A 21,038-nucleotide genomic window follows, 5' to 3' on the forward strand; every position below is an offset into this window, starting at 1 on the left:
AGTAACCAATGGCCTCTTCTATCTGATTTCAACTCAGCTGTGAAAGTTTTATGGAGAAGACTAAAAGTCAGATCAGATGACCTTGATGGATGGGTTGACAAAAAGGGAAAGAAGAGTGGAAGGAAGAAGGACGGGCGAAATTTTATATTTATGACTAGCAGAGAAGGATACGTGGGATGCATGCATGCATAGGTGGCTGATAGGAATCAGATGCATGGTTGGTTGAATGCCTGAAACTCCCACAAATGTTAAAGTCCAAGAAAGTGGGAGGATAGATACATACCACAAATGTTATGTACTGTGCTTGCTAGTGCTACCGTGCCACTATGTGTAGAATTAATTTGTCTTACTGCTTTGCTAAGAGTATATTTTACAATAGTCTTGTTTTTTCGTCTTGATATATAGCTACTCCTTCCAAGGGGAAACCTGACAGGAAGGAGTTGGCAGCCAAGGCCCGGTGCCGGAAGCTGGAGGCCATACAGCGTGAATACCGTCGGCTGGTGGTTCTGGAAGAGGAGGAGGCGGCAGCAGCTGCAGCCTCCTCCAATGCCCCGGGCCTCAGCCACCGCCCTCCAGTGGTACGGTGATACCATCTGGCAGCCGCCCGCTGACGCCCCTCCATCAGTGCCACCCCCCATGGATGCAACTGAAGCGCATTGAAGCGCCATGTTGCCCGCCTAGTGGAGCAAGTACGTGTCCTCCAGAGTCAAGCCCGCCGAACAAAAGACCCTGTTCATTGCCCCTTTTTTACTTATTCTTTTGGTGGGTGGGAATCGGGCATTGGGTTTTATCTTTTCATTGGACAATTGGACATTATGCTGGACTTTTTCTTTACGGACATTGGTTGGGGTTAGGGAGAGGGGTGGGTCAGGTGTTGTGGGATTTTTTTTACATAGTTTATTTTTGTTAGGGTATTAAATAATATATTTCTACTTTACATACGATGTTGTTAATGTTTCCTGGGTGGGGTTACTGTTTTACATCAAACTGTTTCCTTGCTGGTGCAGGGCCGCCCACAGCCAGTGTTTGATTTTAATAATTTGCTGACTTTGTAAGACACAAACAGATAGATGTGGCACCCCTCACTGAGTGACTTGTCCTACTAGTACTGTCAGTCTCTTCTACTCTAGGCATTCTGCAACTGGACTCAAAGAAGTGTGTGAAATTGAATTATTGAAAACATGTCCATTATTAATTATGCCGTCCCCCAAACTTCTCTTACCTTTGCTTGATGCTTAACTTAGGCACTGCGATGGCTGCATGGTGATGATGGTTTTCTTTCCTAACATGCCATGGTTGTGGTGGTAGTAGCAGTAGTGGACATTAGCAGCAGCATTTGCAAAAAACGGAAATGAGACAGTCAGTAGCCTGAGAGAGACTCTTTGAGGAGTAGTAGAATGAAGTACAGTACAGAACTTACTGCCAAACAATAATATGCAAAAATACAACAAAACATAGTGGTGGTGGGGATAGCCTAGTAGTACACAGAGTTATAAACTCTAGTTGTGTCGAGTCACTTGACTAGGCCTACAGTACACTGGACAGAAGCGTAACTGTTAGTGTTGTGTAGGAGGATGACAACAAATCCATTAATCCAATCAATGCCGGCAATTAATGCTGATGTATTAGGTTCCTTTGGTAAAAAAATTACCTCACAAATATACTGCTCATGGGTGGGCAAGCAGAAGAAGATCCCCACCCTGCCTTCAAATTGAAGTACTGTTGCCTTTGCCACATCCGCCCCAGCAAGCGTGTGGTAAATTATTGGTGTACATTTAATTTAGTCATACCTCAATAAGTCACACAGCCCGGGGGAAGAGAGTTAGGGTTTGTCAAATGGTTGCGAAGGGAGGTTTGGGGAAAGGTTTGAGAAAGAAAAACAGTATGCATGGACAAACAACAAACGACAGAATCTTTGTAGACTACCATATCCATATCAATATGTTAAGGGAGAAAAAGGAAATGCATGCATGATGATGATAAGGAGACCCGGATTACATACAGTTTGTGTTCAGTGTTACCGGGCTTACTTTTACAGATAGCAAAGAAAATGTTCAAATATCTGTAGGGATGAATTATAAACAGAGAGCAAACCTAATGATAATCATAACAACAAGAACACACTGTTGTAATGATTGTAGACAAAAAAATGAATCACATTATTTAAAAGATGATGAAAGTTGATACTATTACTGTGTTATCCTGGTCAAATGGGGAGTTGAATCTCGGCATTTCTCTTGGTCCTCCCTTCCATGGATGCACCGTCCATCAATCTTGGGTGACGCCACTGCCTGCCTGGCAGGTGTAGATTCATTGATAAGGTAAGTGTGCATTGTTTTCCCAAGTATAGCACAGGGTAAGGCCCGGCCTGTAACTGTAGATGGAAAAATAAAAGGGATATTGAGAAACCAAGTTGAAAAAAATGCACAAGTTATGGTGTAGTGCAACAAGAATACTTTCCGAGGCGGCATGGAGGCATCATCTCTACTCTAGTCTGTTTGCAGAATTAACCTACAACACCAACAGGACAGAGCAGGACCACGGTGACGGCACCCTTTGCACATCCTCCATTTAGTGTACATTTTTTGAAAGAGTTGGACAAAGCACATATCCAGCAACATAGCATTTTATAATTTAAGTGACTAAATCAATGCACCTCAGTCATACCACCGCTACACTTGACTCCACCGCTACACAGACATTTAGGTCTGCTGTGTTTGTTGTTTACTTGTTTACCTTTTATGCCACTCATAAAATGCCCTGACTTATTCCATTCACTGTGGTCATCATGATGGTGTTGTTCAACTCAGTCTGCAGTGTACCGAGTGAGTCCAAATTCCATATTCAAAAATGCAATGTATCGGCCTGCAGTAGAAGTATAAATATGTTATTAAAAATACAAAAAGGGAAAAAATGACTTGAGTTACTTTTAGTGTGTAGATTATTACATAAAGTACACAATGAAGTGACGTCATGCACAACAAACAACAACAAAATCACTCAGTCAGCGTCCAATGCATGGCATCATTCATTACCTGTTCCTTCTCATCTTCAGTTAATGGGCAGGCTCTCTCGGATCAGAAAAGAGGATAGCTATAGTAGTCATCATCAATCATGTTCCATTTCTTTTGAAGGGACTAGGAAAGATTTTCTTTTTTCTTCTCTTTTGCATCATCCAATCATCATCTGTCTTCTTGAGGGCAATGGATTTAGGGAGATTCAGGAGGATGGAGGAGCAGGATTCGGAGGAGTGTACTGTGAAATGCAGACAGCTGAAACTTGTATATGGCAATAAATCGAGTAGAAGACGGTGGTGATGGATTTGCTGTGATTCGAAGTTTCTAACCAGAAAGAAAGACACACAAATAAAAGAAAATAAGGGACGAAGACAGTAAGAAGTGCAAGCCTAAGTGTCAGGGAAGTATAGCTCATCCTCAAACTCTGGGAGTTCAACCATAAGTAGGTAATCTTCATCTAACACACCACTTCCGTCACCTGAGCCGCTGTCCTCATCTTCCTTGATTCATGTATTGTGTGATTCAGTGGTATAAAGTGCTGATTCATTTTGTTAATGGTTAACCTCTCCACGTTTTTGGGTGAGAGACTGGTCCTTCTCACTGTTACAATAGAACCAGCAGCACTGAAAACACATTCAGAAGAGACACTTGCGACAGGGCAAGCCAGATAGTGTATCGCCAGCCTGCTGAGCAGTGGCCATTGGCCCCTTTTCCCATACCAATACTGCAATGGGTTTTGATCAATGTACACCCCTGTTGGGTTGTCCAGATAGGCCTGGAGAATCCGCTCAATTTTCAGGGGTGCTAAACTTTTGTCTGGGCTCTTTTATCGTTTCATCAGCACTGGACTTACCAATGCCTTGCTGTAAATACCAATCGTGTAACGATTTTACTGGGCCTAATGATCCAGTTCTTGCTGTTGTTGATAGTGTTGATGAGTGTTCTGAGCCAAACGCACTGCCCTCAGGCTCCGAAGTTGAACTTGAAGCCGGATGCCCTGCTGCAGTACTTGTTGTGGGTTTATCTAGCGGGATTTTAATTAGCAGGCGTTCATTTTCCAACTTACTCGCTGACTCAGCTATCCAAGTTTTAAACCGGGCCACATCCATTCCTGAAAAAGGAATTAATGTCTTCAGTGCCCATTTTGTCCGTGGATCCAGAATTGTGGCACAAATGTATTGTTTTTGTGAGAAAATCTTATTTTGCACCCTTGTATTGTCAGCTAAGCGATGGGCTGAGCTCCCCACCAACTCATATGCTTCTTTTCCCCCCCCCGCCTAAAAGCATGTCGACAAATTTAGCATATAGCAATGTTCTCCTCCTTACTGCTAACCGAAAAGAAGTCCCAAACTGGGGAGGAGAACTTTCTGGTGCTGCTGGATGCACCACTTTCAATACCAGATGAACTGGAGGGTGTGCTTTGAATGTGACTCTGTGCTGCTACACTGTGACTTCTACCACTACCTACTGAGGTGGTGGTTGAGCTGGATGTAGGTCCCTGCCTTTCCTTTGCAAATGAAAATAATGAAGTTGGAGGTCGTGGTGGTGTTACCTGTGTTGGTGGTATCCGTGCTACATCCCTTGCAGCCATTTTGTATAGGGTAATAATGTTGGCCTCCATTTTCTTTGGGCCAGGAGTGAAGTCCGTGATGACTGGCTCATCATCATCATACCCCTCTTGTACATCTACCTCCATAAATCTAAGTCTTTCTGGAACCTACCATTTCATTAGCCTTGTCTTGTGGCGTGAATCACTGTCAGACTGAGCTGGTGGCTTCCAAGTGGCATCAAGATCATCAGAAGCACTGCTTGAAGAAGAAGATGATGGACTAACCCTCATTTTCCTTGGTGGGGGTCTGGAAGACAATGGATCTTTTGAAACAGTGGTTTGCTCCACTTTGTCTGCAGGAAGCTCGATTTCCTGAAATGCCCCTACTTCAGGAGGTACAACTACCATTGTGGGCTGTTGTTGTGGCTGCTGCTGTTCTTGTGGCGGCTGCTGTTCTTGCGGCTGCTGCTGTTCTTGTGACTGTTCTTGCGGCTGCGCCTGCTGCTGCGCACTTATCTGCTGATTTTTCGCCTGCGTTGATTGTGTACTACTTTGCGATAATGACATTTCAACATCGCTGTTCATTAGTAGACTGGCTACCTCTGCGACGCTCATGGGCTTGGGCCTAGGTTGGTGGGGTGGGCCCGCTGGTGCGGAGGTGCTGCTCCCAGCTTGATTCCCGGACAATGCTGCTGCAGGCGTAATTTTTTTGGTCCCCAAAAACACATTTGCCGGCACACCAGTCGTGGTTAGTGCCTCTTCCTTTTTCTGTTCCTTCTTCTCACCGGCAACTTTCTTGGTACTGGAGGACCTGGTACCTTTCTTTGGGGCCATCTTCTTCAGATGTCAGACAGGACGCAGGTGCACAAGTTGCAGAGATGTCTGTGGTCACACGTGGACATGATGTGGTGCGCAGCAGGACTTCTGTCTGGCAGTACAACGGATGATGTTGATAGTTACCTCCTCCTCTGTCTTTTTGTGCATTTATTGTTGTGGTTCAATTACTACTAGTACAAACAAACAAATAAAAGATATAGTGTAGCCATTTGTGAGACTTTGGCAACAAGGGCTATGGTATACTACTTACTGTGTACAGTGTACACACTACACTCTCAGGAAGGATAGGAAAGAATAAGAACAACAACCAACATACAAATGTAATGGAAGGGAGCTGCTGCTGGCAAAGGGGATGGATGGAAGCAGTAAGCCAATAGAAAAACCATGCAGGCCTGTATGGCAAAAGCAGCACACTAATAATAACTCCCACCAGAAAAGGCCACCAGCCACATGGACACTTACAAATCACAAGCAACAAGCAGGAGGCCTGGGAAACAATGAACTGACAAAAGTTCTATAAATCTATACAGACGAGCCAGGACTTATGCCTGCCGCCCGTGATTCAGCATCCGGCACTTGACTTCTGACAAAGACAGATTAATGAAGCGCCTGAAATAATGACTGCCCACTTCCTCTAACTTACAATCAACAAAGACACATTACCAGAAGTGATTATTAACTGGAACGCTTCTCATAATGCCTTCATCCTGAGATTTACATCGGATGTCCCGATTTGACTGTTATAAGGATGGTTTAGGTGTGAGCCAAACACGTTAAACTTTGAACTATCCTTAGGCCGTCACCCCCTGTCCCTGTCCTGATGAAGACCCGCACTGACTTTATAGTAGTGCAGTATCTGGGTTGAAACGTCGACACTATCCCCTGGACCAGTAACTAGAGCCTGCGAAAAAACTTATTGACTACTATAAATACTTGTTTTCTGGCCATCAGAATTTTTTCAACCTTTTCAACCACTTTGTACATATCACGCACTTTATCACTGAGCACCACTTGTCACCTTGTCATAAATTGTTATCACTTTGAACCTTGACGGCTTTTTAAATGCTTTTGGGTATGTATACGAATGACGCAATTTATATAAAAATCTCAGAATACCCTACAGTTTGTTTGGTGTGTTGCCTATGACTAATTGCAAACTTTGAATAACGCATGACTTATGCTATCTGTGTAAAGAGGCTTTTTTCACCCAACAGAACCATTGTAGCACACTAATAATAACTCCCACCAGAAAAGGCCACCAGCCACATGGACACTCATAAATCACAAGCAACAAGCAGGAGGCCTGGGAAACAATGAACTGACAAAAGGCCTATAAAAGAAGCCAGGCAAAAGATGCATGCTAAACCACACTGCTTTGCCTTCTTAATGCAATAAAATGCAAAAATGAAAATCCACAGGGCAAAACAAGGTCTGCAGGGTGCACACCAACACACCAGGCACACACAACAAAGGTGTTTCTTTAACACACACCCAAAACCAGAAATACCCCCCCAAAAAGGAACAGTTGCTTCATCATGCACCCACCCATGACTAGCTCTGGGCCTACTGGCTGTCCCCAACAATTTAAAAAAAAAAAAGAATGATAAGTACCAAAATTGTAGTTGCAACAACTGCAATGCCCCCAATCAAACAGACACAACACCAACTTACTTGTAAATATCAAATTCAAAAGTCCTCAAATCCAATGATAATGATGCAGCAGACACAAAGAGTGATCCTTCCAGCTCAAAATCCAGAGGCAGAATGAACAGAAGATGGACAAAGCACTGGGAGAAGCCTGCTGGACAGGAACAGGAAGTTGGAGACTCTGTGGCACTTCCTCCCTCTCCCCCCAAAAATGACTCCTTGCACAAAAAAGGACAGCCAAATGTCAATCTGAGGAGTTTTTTTATCCAAATCATCATTTACAGAAGGTTTTATGCTGCTAGAGATAATATTCTTCTCCAGATTGAACATTTGGCGTGTTCGCGATCGCGAACTTCACCACACTTCCGCTGGATGGCGATGACGCGTCCAAAATGACGTGTTCGCAATCTCATGCTCTCTGTCGCGGTGGAGATTGACGTGTTCGCGACCTCAGGCTCTCTCTTGCGGTAGAAATTGACGTGTTCGCGATCTCAGACTCTCGCGGTGTCTGATGGCGAGGCGAATGACGCAATCGCGAACTCTCGCGGTAAGCGCAGCCGGCTATCAACATCTCATGGAGCACATGAACGGATTGGAAAACTTGTCGGCGAACGCGGGGATCCCGGTAAGGCGATCGCGTGCACGAGAACGCATTTTCAAAGCGCGAACATGAAAAAAATCTTCGCAACACTGCAAATCGCGAAAGTTTTGGCATTTTCACGCTCTCCGCGGATCGCGAAAATGTCAAAATATCGCAAATTCCGCGAGTGGAACGGAATTTGACACCCACCCTTAGTCAGTGATGTCCGTGTCACTAATCACTATCCGGTGACCATAATGCTACACAGTCGTGGTGAACAAAGCATTGAAATGAAATAGAAGTTATTCCTGCACGCTTCATTTCATTTGGTAAGGCTGGAGAAAGTTGTACTTCTGTGCGCCAGTGAAAAGTTCTGTAATATACCTGCGCCACTATCCGACATTTTCTTTCATGTAGGTGGTCCACCTCCTCACGTGATGAGGTGATGGTTTTAGCTGGGTTCCAGTGCCCATCTCTCTGCTGCCTGGTGGGGTATTCCAGCTTCCTGATAAGCACACTAAATGCCGGCTAGTTTGAAGTCTGTTTTCTTGCAGTTCAGATGTTGTGGATGGACTGCCACTGGGGCTGTGCATGCAAGGAAACCCCAGGTAAGCAGTGTCACAAAAAGGCTGCATACCCCACCCTTGAATCCCGAGCTTGCTTTAGCTGTTCGATCCATGAGAAAACTGCCTATTGTCACATTTCTGGATGCTTCAGTATTACACACTTTAAAAACAACCATTTCAATATATTTAGTAAGGAAACACGAATAGTTAATAATGTCTCTGGAGCACAGACAGACCAATAGCGCTTTGTATAGTACCCCATTCCTCAAACGAGGCCTGGTTAACACTCAAAGAGGTGCAGCCTTCTTCTCTTCAAGAAAAAACCTTTGATAGGTTACTTCATGCCTGACTGTTACCCAGTGCGCACTGTAAAAATTTAAATTGCCACAGAGTTAACTTTGAGCAGGACTTTAAGTGGGCCGGGTCCTGCTGGTGCTCATTACTGGAAATTCTTATAAGGAGGCACTGAGATGGATCCCTATCGGGCTCTCAGTGTTTGCCCTCCCTTCAGGGTGATACAAACATCTCAACTTTGCAGCAGTACCACTGCACTTCAAAGAGATTTGTTTTAGTGCTTTCACAGTGTCATCATTTCAGAACTGAAGCATTTTCAATATTCCATACAACAAAGCCATAGTTTTTGCGTATGTAACTAACATATATTGGCCACGCCAATAGTCCTGACTTGTTGTAGGTATAATGTTACTTGTTGTATCATATATCTAGATGCAGAAACCGCAAAATACCAGTTGGATTGTGCACACTCCCTGTAAGCAGCACTTCCGTCGCCGATGATTTCCCCTGTAATCAAGATTTGTTGTGTTTTCTGAGCGTTGGACAATTCTTGACACCTCCCCCACTCCAGTGAAGACAATCTCTTTTAATCCCTCTGCCCCGCCCCCTGCGCTATTTCTGTGAATTGTTTTAATTAATTCCAGACGCTTGGCTTGTCCTGGATCTGACTTCTGCATGGTATTGCACTAAGCTGAGGTCAGTGGCTTAATACTTCATTTGCTTGTTAGTTTCTCATTGTTGGTGTGATATAAGTGTGTGTCTGTGTATGTATAATGCCTTTGTCTAGACCGTTGGGGTTGTAATAAGTTAGTAGATGGGGTGGGGTTCCAGGGATCGGGAACTTTCTATGGGTGATGGTGGATGGTACTTGAAGAAAAGGCCAAGATTTCCTATTTGTCTGTGTTATGCAAGAGAAAGGACTTCACTGGTTGGCAATTTCACCTTCTACTCAGACATTTTTTGTGACGGCAAGCTGTTTTGTGGTACACTGTGCCAAATGATATGGAGCAGTTGCAAAGGCACAAAGTTGGTCCTAGTTCATGTCCAAGGCTGGGCCTTTTCTAATCTTTCCACATCACAGGTGGAAATCAGCTAGAAGTCACTCAAGGAGTTAAAAGTACATGAAGAGCTGTTCGATAATTGTAGTTTTTTAAATGACCCAAGGCAGGGATAGAAGTCACAGTTTGGTTGGTCCCATTTTAGTTGGGCTCCTTATGTAGTCTGTGCAGAATGAAAGTGGTTGAAAACAGTGGTAGTGTTGTGGCATGAAGCCTTAATAGGAGCCTGAAGGAAGTGGAAATAATTGTGATACTAGTTGTATACATGCCCACTTGAAAAGAGAATAGGAGCTTGGAAGTTGAAGCTGCCAGGTTGGTGGAAGTGTGAGCTACAAGAACATGGGAAATTAAGTGCTTGGTTTATGGGCCCCCAAGCAGAGGTGTGCAAGACCATAGGTCGTGGTTGATGAAGTCGACTCGACTTGTGGGATGCTGTTCCTTAATTTAGGTTAGGCGTGTTAACTGTGCCTCTATTAGTTACTTTTCCCTGCCGCTCTTTTTATTAACTGTTTCTTGCCCTTCAAAGTTTTTTAGTAATTGGTTTCTGCCCGTTGCTGTTTTTAATATTTTTATTACTTTCCAGATGGTGCTATGAACATCTGCCCTCGGGGATGCTGGACATGTACTCCGAGGTTCCGAACACACTCCCAGTCAGATGGTCCAGCGCATCGCTCTGGAGGCAGCTGCCATTTTGGAGTGCCAAGACACCCGCCTGATTGCTGTAGAGGTGCACGTGGAGCACAAACACACAATCGCCTTTCTAGGGGACACCCGTGGCTGTCTGCATAAGGTATGAGCGCTGTCCTCTACCATGGCTGAACCCATGTGCTCTTCTCAGAGCTAAGGGACTTTTGTGCAAACATATGTATAGATGCATTGTAGGTTAATTGTGCAGCGCTCATGTCTCCAAAAGCTGCTTCAATGAGCTTGGCCTTTGTTGATTATATCAATATATATTTAGACACATCAGTCTTTTCATAAACGTTGGGTTTAGATGAAAGTCCTTGGGAAGTGCAAGAGGGGTACGAAGAGGGCTGGGTTGGGGGCAGAGGTGGCTAACAGACATCTTTATGAACAGTGCTTTAAGTGGGCCGGGTCCTGCCAGTGAAGCAGGTGCTGAGACGGGTCGCTCTCTGGTTCTCCATTTTTACCCTCACCATCAGGAAGAAAACAAATCTTAACTCTATAGCCATGCCACCCTTCACTGCCTTTGATGTAACTCAAAAGAGACTTGTTTTAGTTCTTTCTCGGTCTCATCATTTCGTAACTGAAGGATTTTCATATTATATACAACAATGCCATAGGTGTTGTTTATTTATCTTATGCAACTAACAGTCAGTGACAAAGCCTATACTCCTGGCTTGTGGTAGGTGTAATTTTACTTGTTGTGTTATATATGTGGAGGCAATAACAGAAGCAGTAAAATACCAGTTAGGCGACACACTATGCTAAGCTCAAAATGTAGTTTGTGTTTTGAAGGCAAGCCCTTAATTACATCGACCACACCCATTTGAGAGAACTCCCCTCAGTTTTTTCATCCCACTTAAAGCCCTGCTTATGAGTGAAGGGCCAATCGTGTAGCGCCTAGGTCTGGAATAACATTCCAAAAAGTAGTGTTAAGTGTGTTTTTCATGCACACACACACACACACACACTATGAGCAATATGTCTCCACTCCATATGGGTTAGCTGTTGTTAAATGCAGTGGCTTCAGGGCGTTGGAGGCAGATTCCCCCACTCAGGGTACTCACGGGGTACTGACGGAGAAAGTGGTGCCACCTTCCCTGAGCTATCGCCAGGTTGAGGTGAAGCTATCTACGCAGCAACTGCGTGGGCCTATTATAGCCTATTAGGAATTCAAAAATGGCTGCTGTATATAGGACATTTTAAAGGCTACATATACCTTTGGTAATAGAACTACAAAAAGAGGAGTTCTTAAAAGGGGTAAACACAAACTTAAATCTGTCCTTTCGGGCTCTGAAAACGCACGCCAAACATAGAAAAAACAGACATGTAAACAGAGATCTATGTGACATACTTTTGGAACCACTGATTTAGGTGAATTTCTGGTATCCTAACATTTGGGATATGCGGACATCGCTAGCAAACTAGGAAAATATTGGTCAAATCTGGACTGTGAATGGCAAATCACTTTGGAGCAATAGGAACGTTATAGTCACAGAAAAGAATACTTTCGATAAGCCTTGAGAAAGTCACTTGGTGTGACGCAACATGTGTCGGCTGTTGCGTATTCGGATCAAGACTGTAAACCTACAAAATAACCTCTATGAATAGTCTCCTAGATGCTATGCTTGTCTAGGGACAATGGGTTTTTATGGTCGTATTTGAAAAATTGTGATGTTTTTTACAATGTCTTGTTTATATTAAAAAGAGTATTTTTTGTATAAACTCATCTGTGTTTTTTGCCAGTGATGTATTGATTTTTTGCCAGTGATGTAGTTTGTCCATAATGGCCGTATACAGGTTAGAATAGGACATTACTTTAGAGTGCCAGGATACTTGTATATTATATTGTTTCACATAGTGACTGTTTACAGGATCTATGTATTTGTGTACCTAAGGTAGTAAGGTGCATTTGTCATCCCCAGTGGCACCACAACAAATTGCTTCATTGCTATGTGTAAATTAGGAAATTAAGAAAAACATATGAACTGCTCAACCTGATTATATATTGTTTCCTGAGGTGCGATCCGCCATACATTACTACAACTCTTGTGTTTTTACCCATGTATTAAGATATATGGCTAGTATTGAGCTGACTGGTCTACCAAATTACTTGGTAAAAGTTACGAATACCCAAGATAGATTTTATCTGACAAGACTGTGGCCGGGCACAGTCTATGAACTGCTGGCTTTCGCAAAAACTTGAAAAATTGCAAAAAATAGCACATAAATGCCCAGGTGATGGGAAAGCGAACCAGTCCACGATGCGTTTTATGCTGTTTTGTAGGTTTTATCAAGATATTAGAAAAATAAATTTACGGCCAATTTTTATTGCACAGAAATATTTTTTTCGTGAAGAAGCTATGAATTTCGTCTGTACTCTTGATAATGAACTAGCCTGTTGTGCTGCTGTTGGTTTTCTAAGCCGGGCCATACAAAGAAAGAAATCCCTTATATTCTTATATCGATTAGTTTATGAAACTGAATGAAGGATGACCCCTGGCCAAAAAAGTAGCAACATTAATTGGGACAACAAGGTAATGTGCACAGATGAAGATCTAAATGTAATATTATGAAGGTTTAAATGTAAAATTATGTAACGTATACATCAAAAATAAGATTTTGTACTTTTATGAATCGAAAAAGCATTCAAATAAAGTTAAATGATGATGATGGGTAGACCCAACAAGCTAAGCAGTTGGCGAATAGTGAAGCTGGCTAGAAAAGTGTGGTTAAAATATGTTGGCAGAAGGATTAGGGATTAGGCTACTTTGTATGAGTCTCCAAAAAGGCACACTTAATGTAGGTTGTATAAATGTAGGTGTCTGCTTACAATGGGATGTGCAGTCTGTCAAGTTTCAAGGTCTGCGAGTTCTTGTGACTGAGGTATGTGTCTACTTGTACATGCAAAACTTGATCAGACATTAACAATGAAAGAACATATTGCTGCCACAACTAGTTCCTGCTATTATAGCCTGCGTCTGGCGCAGGATCTTTCCTTACCTGCCCATAAATTGTCGTAGAACCCTGGTTCAAGCCATGCTGATTAGCAGATTGGATTACGGGAACGCTCTGCTGGCTGAAGTAGGAGAGACCTTGCTTGCTAAGTTACAGGTGATTCAGAACACCGCGGCAAGAATGATTCTGAATCGCCCAGCTGGCTCTCCCTCTGGCCCCCTGTTGAGAGAGTTACACTGGCTACCAGTGAGGAAGCGATTATATTTCAAAATCTGCTGTCTTACCTACAATGCCTTGAAAGGCAAAGGTCCCTGCTATATGCAAAAGGAACTCACAAAACATGTACCTTGTCGAAATCTTAGATCCAGTAAACTAGCTCTTCTACAGGTGCCCCGAATACGTCAGTCGTACAGGAGGTAAAGCTTTTTCTTACCTTGCTCCTAGATACTGGAATAAACTACCTATTCCTCTGTGTGAAATTTCTATCTACAGTATATTTAGGAAACAACTAAAAGCTTACCTATTTTAAGTTTGAATGGTCTGATTTCCCAGATTCAGGTCTGTCTCTAAGCAGCGCCGAGATGCCCCCGGGTGAGTCGTGCGCTGTATAAGTAGATCTAGCATAACATAACATGTATTCTCACATGTGTTACACATCTGAATATGTTAGACGTTTGACAGACAGGTATACAAGATTTGTATGTTTCTTTTTAGGTCTGATGCCACTAGCAAAAGGCAAGGGTGCCTGGTTTTAGGAATATGGTAAGACTTACAACAGTGACATGGAAAAGATTACTGTTTTAAAATTAGCTAGGCACAACATTCTCAGGACTGAGTGAAAACTGAAACTACAAAGGAAAAGAGAGCTTTAAGACATGTTGGTTGAGTGATTAGGGTACTTTCTATGAGTCTCTGGAAAGGTACACTTGAAGTAGACCATATACATGTATGTGTCTGCTTGAAATGGTAAGTGCAGTCTGTCAAGTTTAAAGGTCTGATGGTCTTGTGACTGAGGTATGTCTCTACTTATACATGTATTCTCACATATGTTATACATCTGAAGATGCTAAACATTTGAAACACAGGTATTCAACAATTTGCATGTTTGTTTTTATGTATGACGCCACTAGCAAATGGCTCAGACACATGCATGCATGGTTTCAGGAATATGGTGAGACTTACAAGAGTGACATGGGAAGGATTGCTGTTTTAAATTTTGGTAGGCCCAATATTCTCAAGAGTTGGTGAAAACTGAAGCTGCAAAAGAAAAGTGAGCTTTAAGACATGTTAGTAGCGAGATTAGTGATTTGGGTACTGTGTATGAGTCTCAGGAAAGGTACACTTGAACTACACAGTATAAATTTAGGTGACTGCTTGAAATGGTAAGTGCAGTCTGTCAAGTTTAGAGATCTGCATGGTCTTGTGACTGAGGTATGTCTCTACGTATACATGTATTCTCACATGTGTTATGCGTCTGCATATGATAGACATTTGACAGACAAGTATTCAAGTATTTGTATGTTTCTTTTTATGTATGATGCCACTAGCAAAAAGGAACAGACACATGCATGCATGCCCCCAGGAAGAGGGTGCGGCTTACAACAGTAACATGGGAAGGATTGCTGTTTTAAATTTGGTAGGTCTGACATTCTGAGCAGTCAGTAAAAAATGAAGATGCAGTAGAAAACTGAGGCTTAAAAGATGTTAGCAGAGGGATTACTGATTATGTTCCTTTCTATGAGTCTGTGGAAAGGTGTACTTGAAGTACGGTGTATAAATGTATGTCTCTGTTTGATATAAGAAGTGCACTGAGTCAAGTTTAAAGGTGTCTGTGCTACCGTGACTGAGGTATATGTGTATTTGTACATGTTGTGTATTTGAAATGGGAAGTACAGTCTGTCAAGTTTAAAGATCTGCATGTTCTTCTGACTGAGGTATGTGTCTAATTGTAGATGTATTCTCACCCATGTAATGCATCTAAAGATGCTAGATGTTTGAAACACAGGCATACAACAATTTGTATGTTTCCTTTATGTTTGATGCCAGGAATCTGATGTGACGTACAACAGTGACATGGGGAGCATTGGTGCTTTAAATCTCTGGAGTTCTCTTGGTTCTTTCTGTACTTGTCTTCTCTTTGTGCTCCTCCATTGCTTTTTTGTGCAGTTCTGTTGGTCCTTTCTGTACCTCTATTGCTTCTTTCTGCACTCCTCTTGCCTCTTTATGCACCCTCGTTCTCTTGTTCTGCACCTCTGTTGCCTGTTTGTGCACCTCTCTTGAGTCTTTATGCACCCCTCCTGCCTCTTTCTACACCTCTCTTTTCTCTCTGCACCTCCCTTACCTATTTCTGCACCTCTCTTGTCATTCACTGCACTTGTTTGCCTCTTTCTGCACCTCTATTGCTTCTTTCTGCACTCCTCTTGCCTCTTTATGCACCCTCGTTCTCTTGTTCTGCACCTCTGTTGCCTGTTTGTGCACCTCTCTTGAGGCTTTTTGCACCCCTCCTGCCTCTTTCTACAGCTCTCTTGTCTCTTTCTGCACCTCCCTTACCTATTTCTGCACCTCTCTTGTCATTTACTGCACCTCTTTGCCTCTTTCTGCACCTCTCTTGGCTTTTTCTGCACCTCCTTAGCTTCTTTCTGTTCTCCTTTTCTACCTTTGTGCACCTTTCTTCACTCTTTGTGCATCTCTTTTGCCTGTTTGTGCACCTGCCTTGCCTCCTTTTTGTACCACTCTTGCCTCTTGTATCCTTCTATATGTCTCTTGCCACTTTCTGTACCTCTCTTGCCTTTTTCTGCACTTCTTTTTCTGTTTCTGTACCTCTCTTGTCTCTTTATGCACGTCTCTTGCCTCTTTTGAAAACTCTCTTGTCTCTTTCCGAACCTTCCTTACCTCTTTCTACATCTCTTTCACTAATTTATGTACCTCTCTTGCTTCTTTCTGCAGTTCTCCTGCCTTTTTATGGAGCTCTATTGCTTCTTTCTGCACTACTCTTCTCTCTTTTTGCAGTCTTCTTCACTCTTTGTGCATCTCTTTTGCCTGTTTGTGCACCTGTCTTGTCTCTTTCTATACTCCTCTTGCCTCTTTCTACACCTCTCTTCCACATTTCTGGACTTCTCTTGTGTCTTTCTGTACATCTGTTGCCATGTTCTGCACTTTTCTTGACACTTTCTGCACTTCTTTTGTCTGTTTCTGAATCCCTCTTGCTTCTTTATGTACCTGTCTTGCCTCTTTCAGTATATCTCTTGCCCCTTTCTGCTACTTTGTTGGTTCTTTCTGCACCTCTTTCCTCTTTCTGCAGCTCTCTTGCGTATTTCTGCACTTCACTCTCTTCTTTCTGTACCTCTGTTGCTTCTTTGTGCATCTCTCTTTCTGCACCTTTCTTTTTCTTTTTCCACCTTTTTTTCTCTTTCAGCACATTTATTCCTCTCTCTGCAGTTGTCTTTCTTATTTCCACACTTCTCTTTCTTTATATGTGATGAAGAGAATAGCAATGAAATTGAAAGTAATTGCTTAGTGGTTATTATGAATATTAATATGTAATTTATTTAATTAATGTAACAAACGTTTGAAACTGTTCTTTGTTTCTTAGAAATGTTCTTAATTTGGTTCACAAATTGAAGATGGCAAGAAAACATGAACAGAGAAGAGAACAAAGAGAATAGTATTACTTAAAGAAAAGTAAAAAGAGTACATTAGAAAAAGACCAAAACGTTACTTAGGTAAAAATCTCTTCTGGTAAAAGCACTAAACAGTTTCTTAAAACAATTTCCCTGTAGTGATGCTTCTGTGCATAAGGATATCTCCTATATCTTGCTTGATCCTTTCTCACTTCATTTTACCTTCACTATTCCTTTTCTCTCTTTTATAGGGTGTTAAAGATGCTATTTATTATGCCATGTTTATTATTCTATGTACAGTCTTGGCAAATATATGGATGTCAAATGTTATGTCTTGGTGAGTTTTTATATGTGGTTACTAATGGGTGGAAACTTCTGTATATAGCAGTCCTGTCATAATGTTGTTTACTGTTTGAGTAATATTGTATAAATGTCACGTTTCTTTTGTTGTTTTGTATTTTACCATATTGATGTGTGTATATGTATCTGTTAAATCAACAGCCCTGAAGAAGTCCATTTGTATGGACGAAATGCGTTGGCAGTTCATTTCAACCTGATCACTTTTAACTTTTTGAATAAATGAAGAACTTAAAGAAACATCTCTGGACACAGATCTGATACTTTGATGTGTGTTTGTTTATCTCTTAGTGGTGCACCTTTGCTCTTCTTAGAAATTGTTATATTCCAGTATTATATTGCACCGTGACAGTGGGTGCGCTAACAGTGTGCACACAGAACCTTGAGTATTTCCCAGCATATGCATAATAATTAGGGATAATTAGATTAGGGATTAGGTCAATTGCTATTTTTCTGTAGGGTTCCACTGCCTAAGCTTATTTTTCTCAATAACTCACTCCCTGTTTTGCACTGACTTGCCCTACTTCCTCAGCACCCAACTTTTTCCCAAACGATAGACATGCCAAGTTTCAAAGAAAAAAGACCAGAACTTGCTCAAGATTTGTTCTCACCTAAACAGAATGTGGGAGGAACAACAACTGGTGCCCCTAAGACAGAGGGCCTAAAAACTAAATTTCAGAAACTTGAGAAAATGAAAAAACAAGAAATGTCCAGGTGGTGGGACGGCACCACTTTGGCAAAATATATGGAGAAAGAAAAAATACAGAGATGCCTCAGAATTTTAATTTTCCTAACTTTTGAGGACCTGAATCATGAATCACTCAAGGAGTGGGAGGAGAACCTCTGTGATGCTTCATTTAATATGATGCGCATATTAATAAAAAATGCGGAGAAGAAAGGCTGTAAGCTACATTCAGAGATTGAGGAACTAGAGACATAGATTGAATCCTCAGAATTAAAAGATACAGTGAAAAAAATATGATATCCTGGATAAAATACCAGAAGACTACCAAATTTATCTGAGAGACAAAAAAGTAAAAAAAATCAAAAGGGATAACAAGGATTATAGAGACGGGAGGATCTATACATTTGCACTGCAATGTGCGACAACCTAAAAGTATCTGGGGAAGGAAAGAGACAACGAGAGGACACTGCAGAATTAGCATCTGCTAGTAGTATTAACTCCCTATCTTCGGTAGCTAGCTCAGTTCCTACTGAGGAGACACCAGGCACATCAGACACAGAAAATCATTCTACCTTTTTAGTAGAATTGGAGAGGCTCAGACTGGACGTCAAAACCACGAGTAAAGACCAAAAACAAGAAGGGGGGTGATGGCAAAAATACAGGCAGAAACAAGAGAGTACGGAATGAGACCATTGCAATGACCACCAGGTCCAAAAAGACCTAGGACATGCGGTATTTGAGGGTGGTGCTGGAGGTACGACACAGGAACTTATGATTGTGAACCTCTCTAGCAGAATGTTGTCTAAAACTGATTTGTCTGTCCTGAGCAAGGCTTGGGCTTTTGCCCAACTCAATTTGGAAATTATGTTGACATTTTTATTGATCTGTATAAATTTACACGGCTATTAAAGTTAAAAGATCACTTTACTCGTAATTCGTCTGTGTGTACTAAGAACATTGGAGAATGTATACCACCGACGCACACTGTCTCTGATTTACATGTATTACAATTGTTGATGTCACTACAGGATGAACCAACGGTCGATATTAATATGCTAAGAGCTGAATTGAACATTCAGGAGAACAGGGAAATTGATGGTGGTCTGAAATCTCGTTCTAAATACATCACGGTAGGAACACATCCAAATATTTATCTCTTCAGAGAGAAGGTGACACAGGGCTTTCATAAACTCTTGGAACTTCACACTACCCATCATAAAATCAACTGCAACCTGTCTGTGGCAGAAAATAAGGCCCCGAAAGGTTTGAGATCTGACCCCTCCATTGTAATCAGGGAAGCGGACAAGGGGGGAATGTGGTGGTTATGGACAGGGTGAGTTAAATGCAGGAAATCGACCACAAGCTAGCTGATACAGCCTTCTACACAAAGCTTTCAGGAAATCCAACTAAGGCACTTAGTACTCACATCAACATGAGACTAGTGGAGTGGCGGGAGAGTGGCTTGATAAGTGATGAAGAGTTTAACTATCTGACGGTTAGAGAACCCTCGTTCGCCTGCATATATGTACTCCCCAAAATACATAAGGGGGGCCCATTCCCACCGGGATGACCAATCATCTTGGGGGTTAACTCCCCCACAGAAAAGCTGTCTGAATACATGGACCAATTCCTACAACCTTTGGTCCACAATTTGCCTGCCTACATTAAAGATAGGAAAGATATCCTCAATAAATTTGAGGGCCTGACTTGGTCTGTGAACCTCCTTTTTTCAACATGGATGTGGCCAGTTTATACACCTGTATCCAAAAGGAATTTGGGGTGGAAGCATTGGAATTCTTTCTGGGACAGAGAACTGTAGACCATTATATGCATAATGAGGTACTAAAAGAACTAACAGATATCATTCTGTCTAAAAACTTTTTTCTGTACTATGCCTAATAGTACCAACAGATACAGGGCACTGCAATGTGCTCCAGGTTTGCTCCCGCTTATGCCGGGCTCTTTATGGGCTGGTACAAGCGGGAGCGTGCCTGGGGCCGTCGTGCTGCCAACTGGACAGAACACATCAATTTCTGGGACAGGTACATCGGTGATGTCATTATGCTCTGGGATGGACCTTCCTCAGAACTGTTGAAATAACATGCGTTCTTAAATGAAAATCCGATTAACGTATGGTTTACCATCAACTTCAGTGGGGAACAGATTGATTTTTTGGACATTAACTTTTTTGTGCAAAATAACTGCATACAGAGTTCGACTCATCGTAAGAGTACTGCCTGTAACAGCACCCTTCACTTTTGTAGTACACATCCTCGTCATTTAATTAATAACATCCCATAAGGAGAAATGGTACGCTTGAGGAGGAATTGTAGCACAGATGAGAACTTTACTAAGAATATCAATGAGACTAAATAAATGCTTCTTAGCGAGGGGATATCTCCCCGACAATCTGCAAAAAGCAGAAAGGAAGATTGCCAAAATGCCCAGAGAAACTACCTTGAATTCTAAGACCCTTATCAAAACTAAGAAGGCTCCACTTTCTTTTAATACACAATATAATTATCGGAGCAATAGGTTGTATAATGTATTGAGGAAACACTGGCACCTTCTCACCAACATACCCGGCCTAAAGTAGACTATAGCCCCTAGGCCTAGAGTGACAGACAGAAGGGGGAAGAACCTGAGAAATCTGTTATACCCCAGTTATGTCACCACACCAAAGATGGAAAACTGGTTGGCCCATACAACTAAGGGCTATTACACTTGCAAAAACTGTAATGTTTGCAGACTGGGAAAAGACAAAACTAAAACATTTAGTTTTAACACTGGTCGTGTATACGACATTAACCATCTGATCAACTGTAAAACGAAATATGTCACGTATATTTTGAGCTGCTCATGCAATAAGATCTACATTTGCAGCACCGTAAGTCCTCTGAAAATAAGAATACAGGAACATCTGCATGCAATACGCAATGGTGATCTCAAATATGCCTAACCTTTCACATGCAAGAAAACCATACCGCCGGTAATGAGATTTGGTTTATGGGTATTGACCATATACCGGCTGTTAGACCTGTCAGCCCTTTGGGTGGTCCCTCCTCATCATTATTTATTTTGTCCCACTTTTGCCTCAAACCCTGTGTGAATTTTTCCTTTTTGGGAACCACCAGACTTTTTAGTGTTGCTACAGATTCAGGGAGCCATTTTAGCTACCCCTGAAAC

The 21,038-nt window shown here is 42.1% G+C and overlaps 1 protein-coding gene across 11 annotated transcripts in view; it reads left to right on the forward strand.

Annotated features, from left to right (window-relative positions):
• LOC146829432 (uncharacterized) overlaps positions 1 to 17,407 on the forward strand; it is an 83,512-nt gene extending 66,105 nt beyond the window's left edge. For 3 of the 11 annotated variants that reach the window (XR_014962246.1, XR_014962250.1, XR_014962251.1), the window contains 4 exons: positions 406 to 689; positions 10,132 to 10,338; positions 14,738 to 14,826; positions 16,783 to 17,407. Coding sequence is in view for 1 of the 11 variants with exons in the window: in XM_085608117.1 (XP_085464243.1) it covers positions 406 to 587 (182 nt within the window). In the remaining 10 variants the exon portion in view is untranslated. Of the gene's footprint in view, positions 1 to 405; positions 799 to 10,131; positions 10,339 to 14,737; positions 14,827 to 16,782 lie in introns of those variants that run through there. The other 8 variants (XR_014962254.1, XR_014962252.1, XR_014962248.1 and 5 more) reach the window with 7 other exon arrangements.
• Positions 17,408 to 21,038: the final 3,631 nt, after the last annotated feature.

The sequence above is a fragment of the Triturus cristatus genome, chromosome 5_2 (assembly GCF_964204655.1).
Source record: "Triturus cristatus chromosome 5_2, aTriCri1.1, whole genome shotgun sequence".
Classification (NCBI taxonomy): Eukaryota; Metazoa; Chordata; class Amphibia; order Caudata; family Salamandridae; genus Triturus; species Triturus cristatus.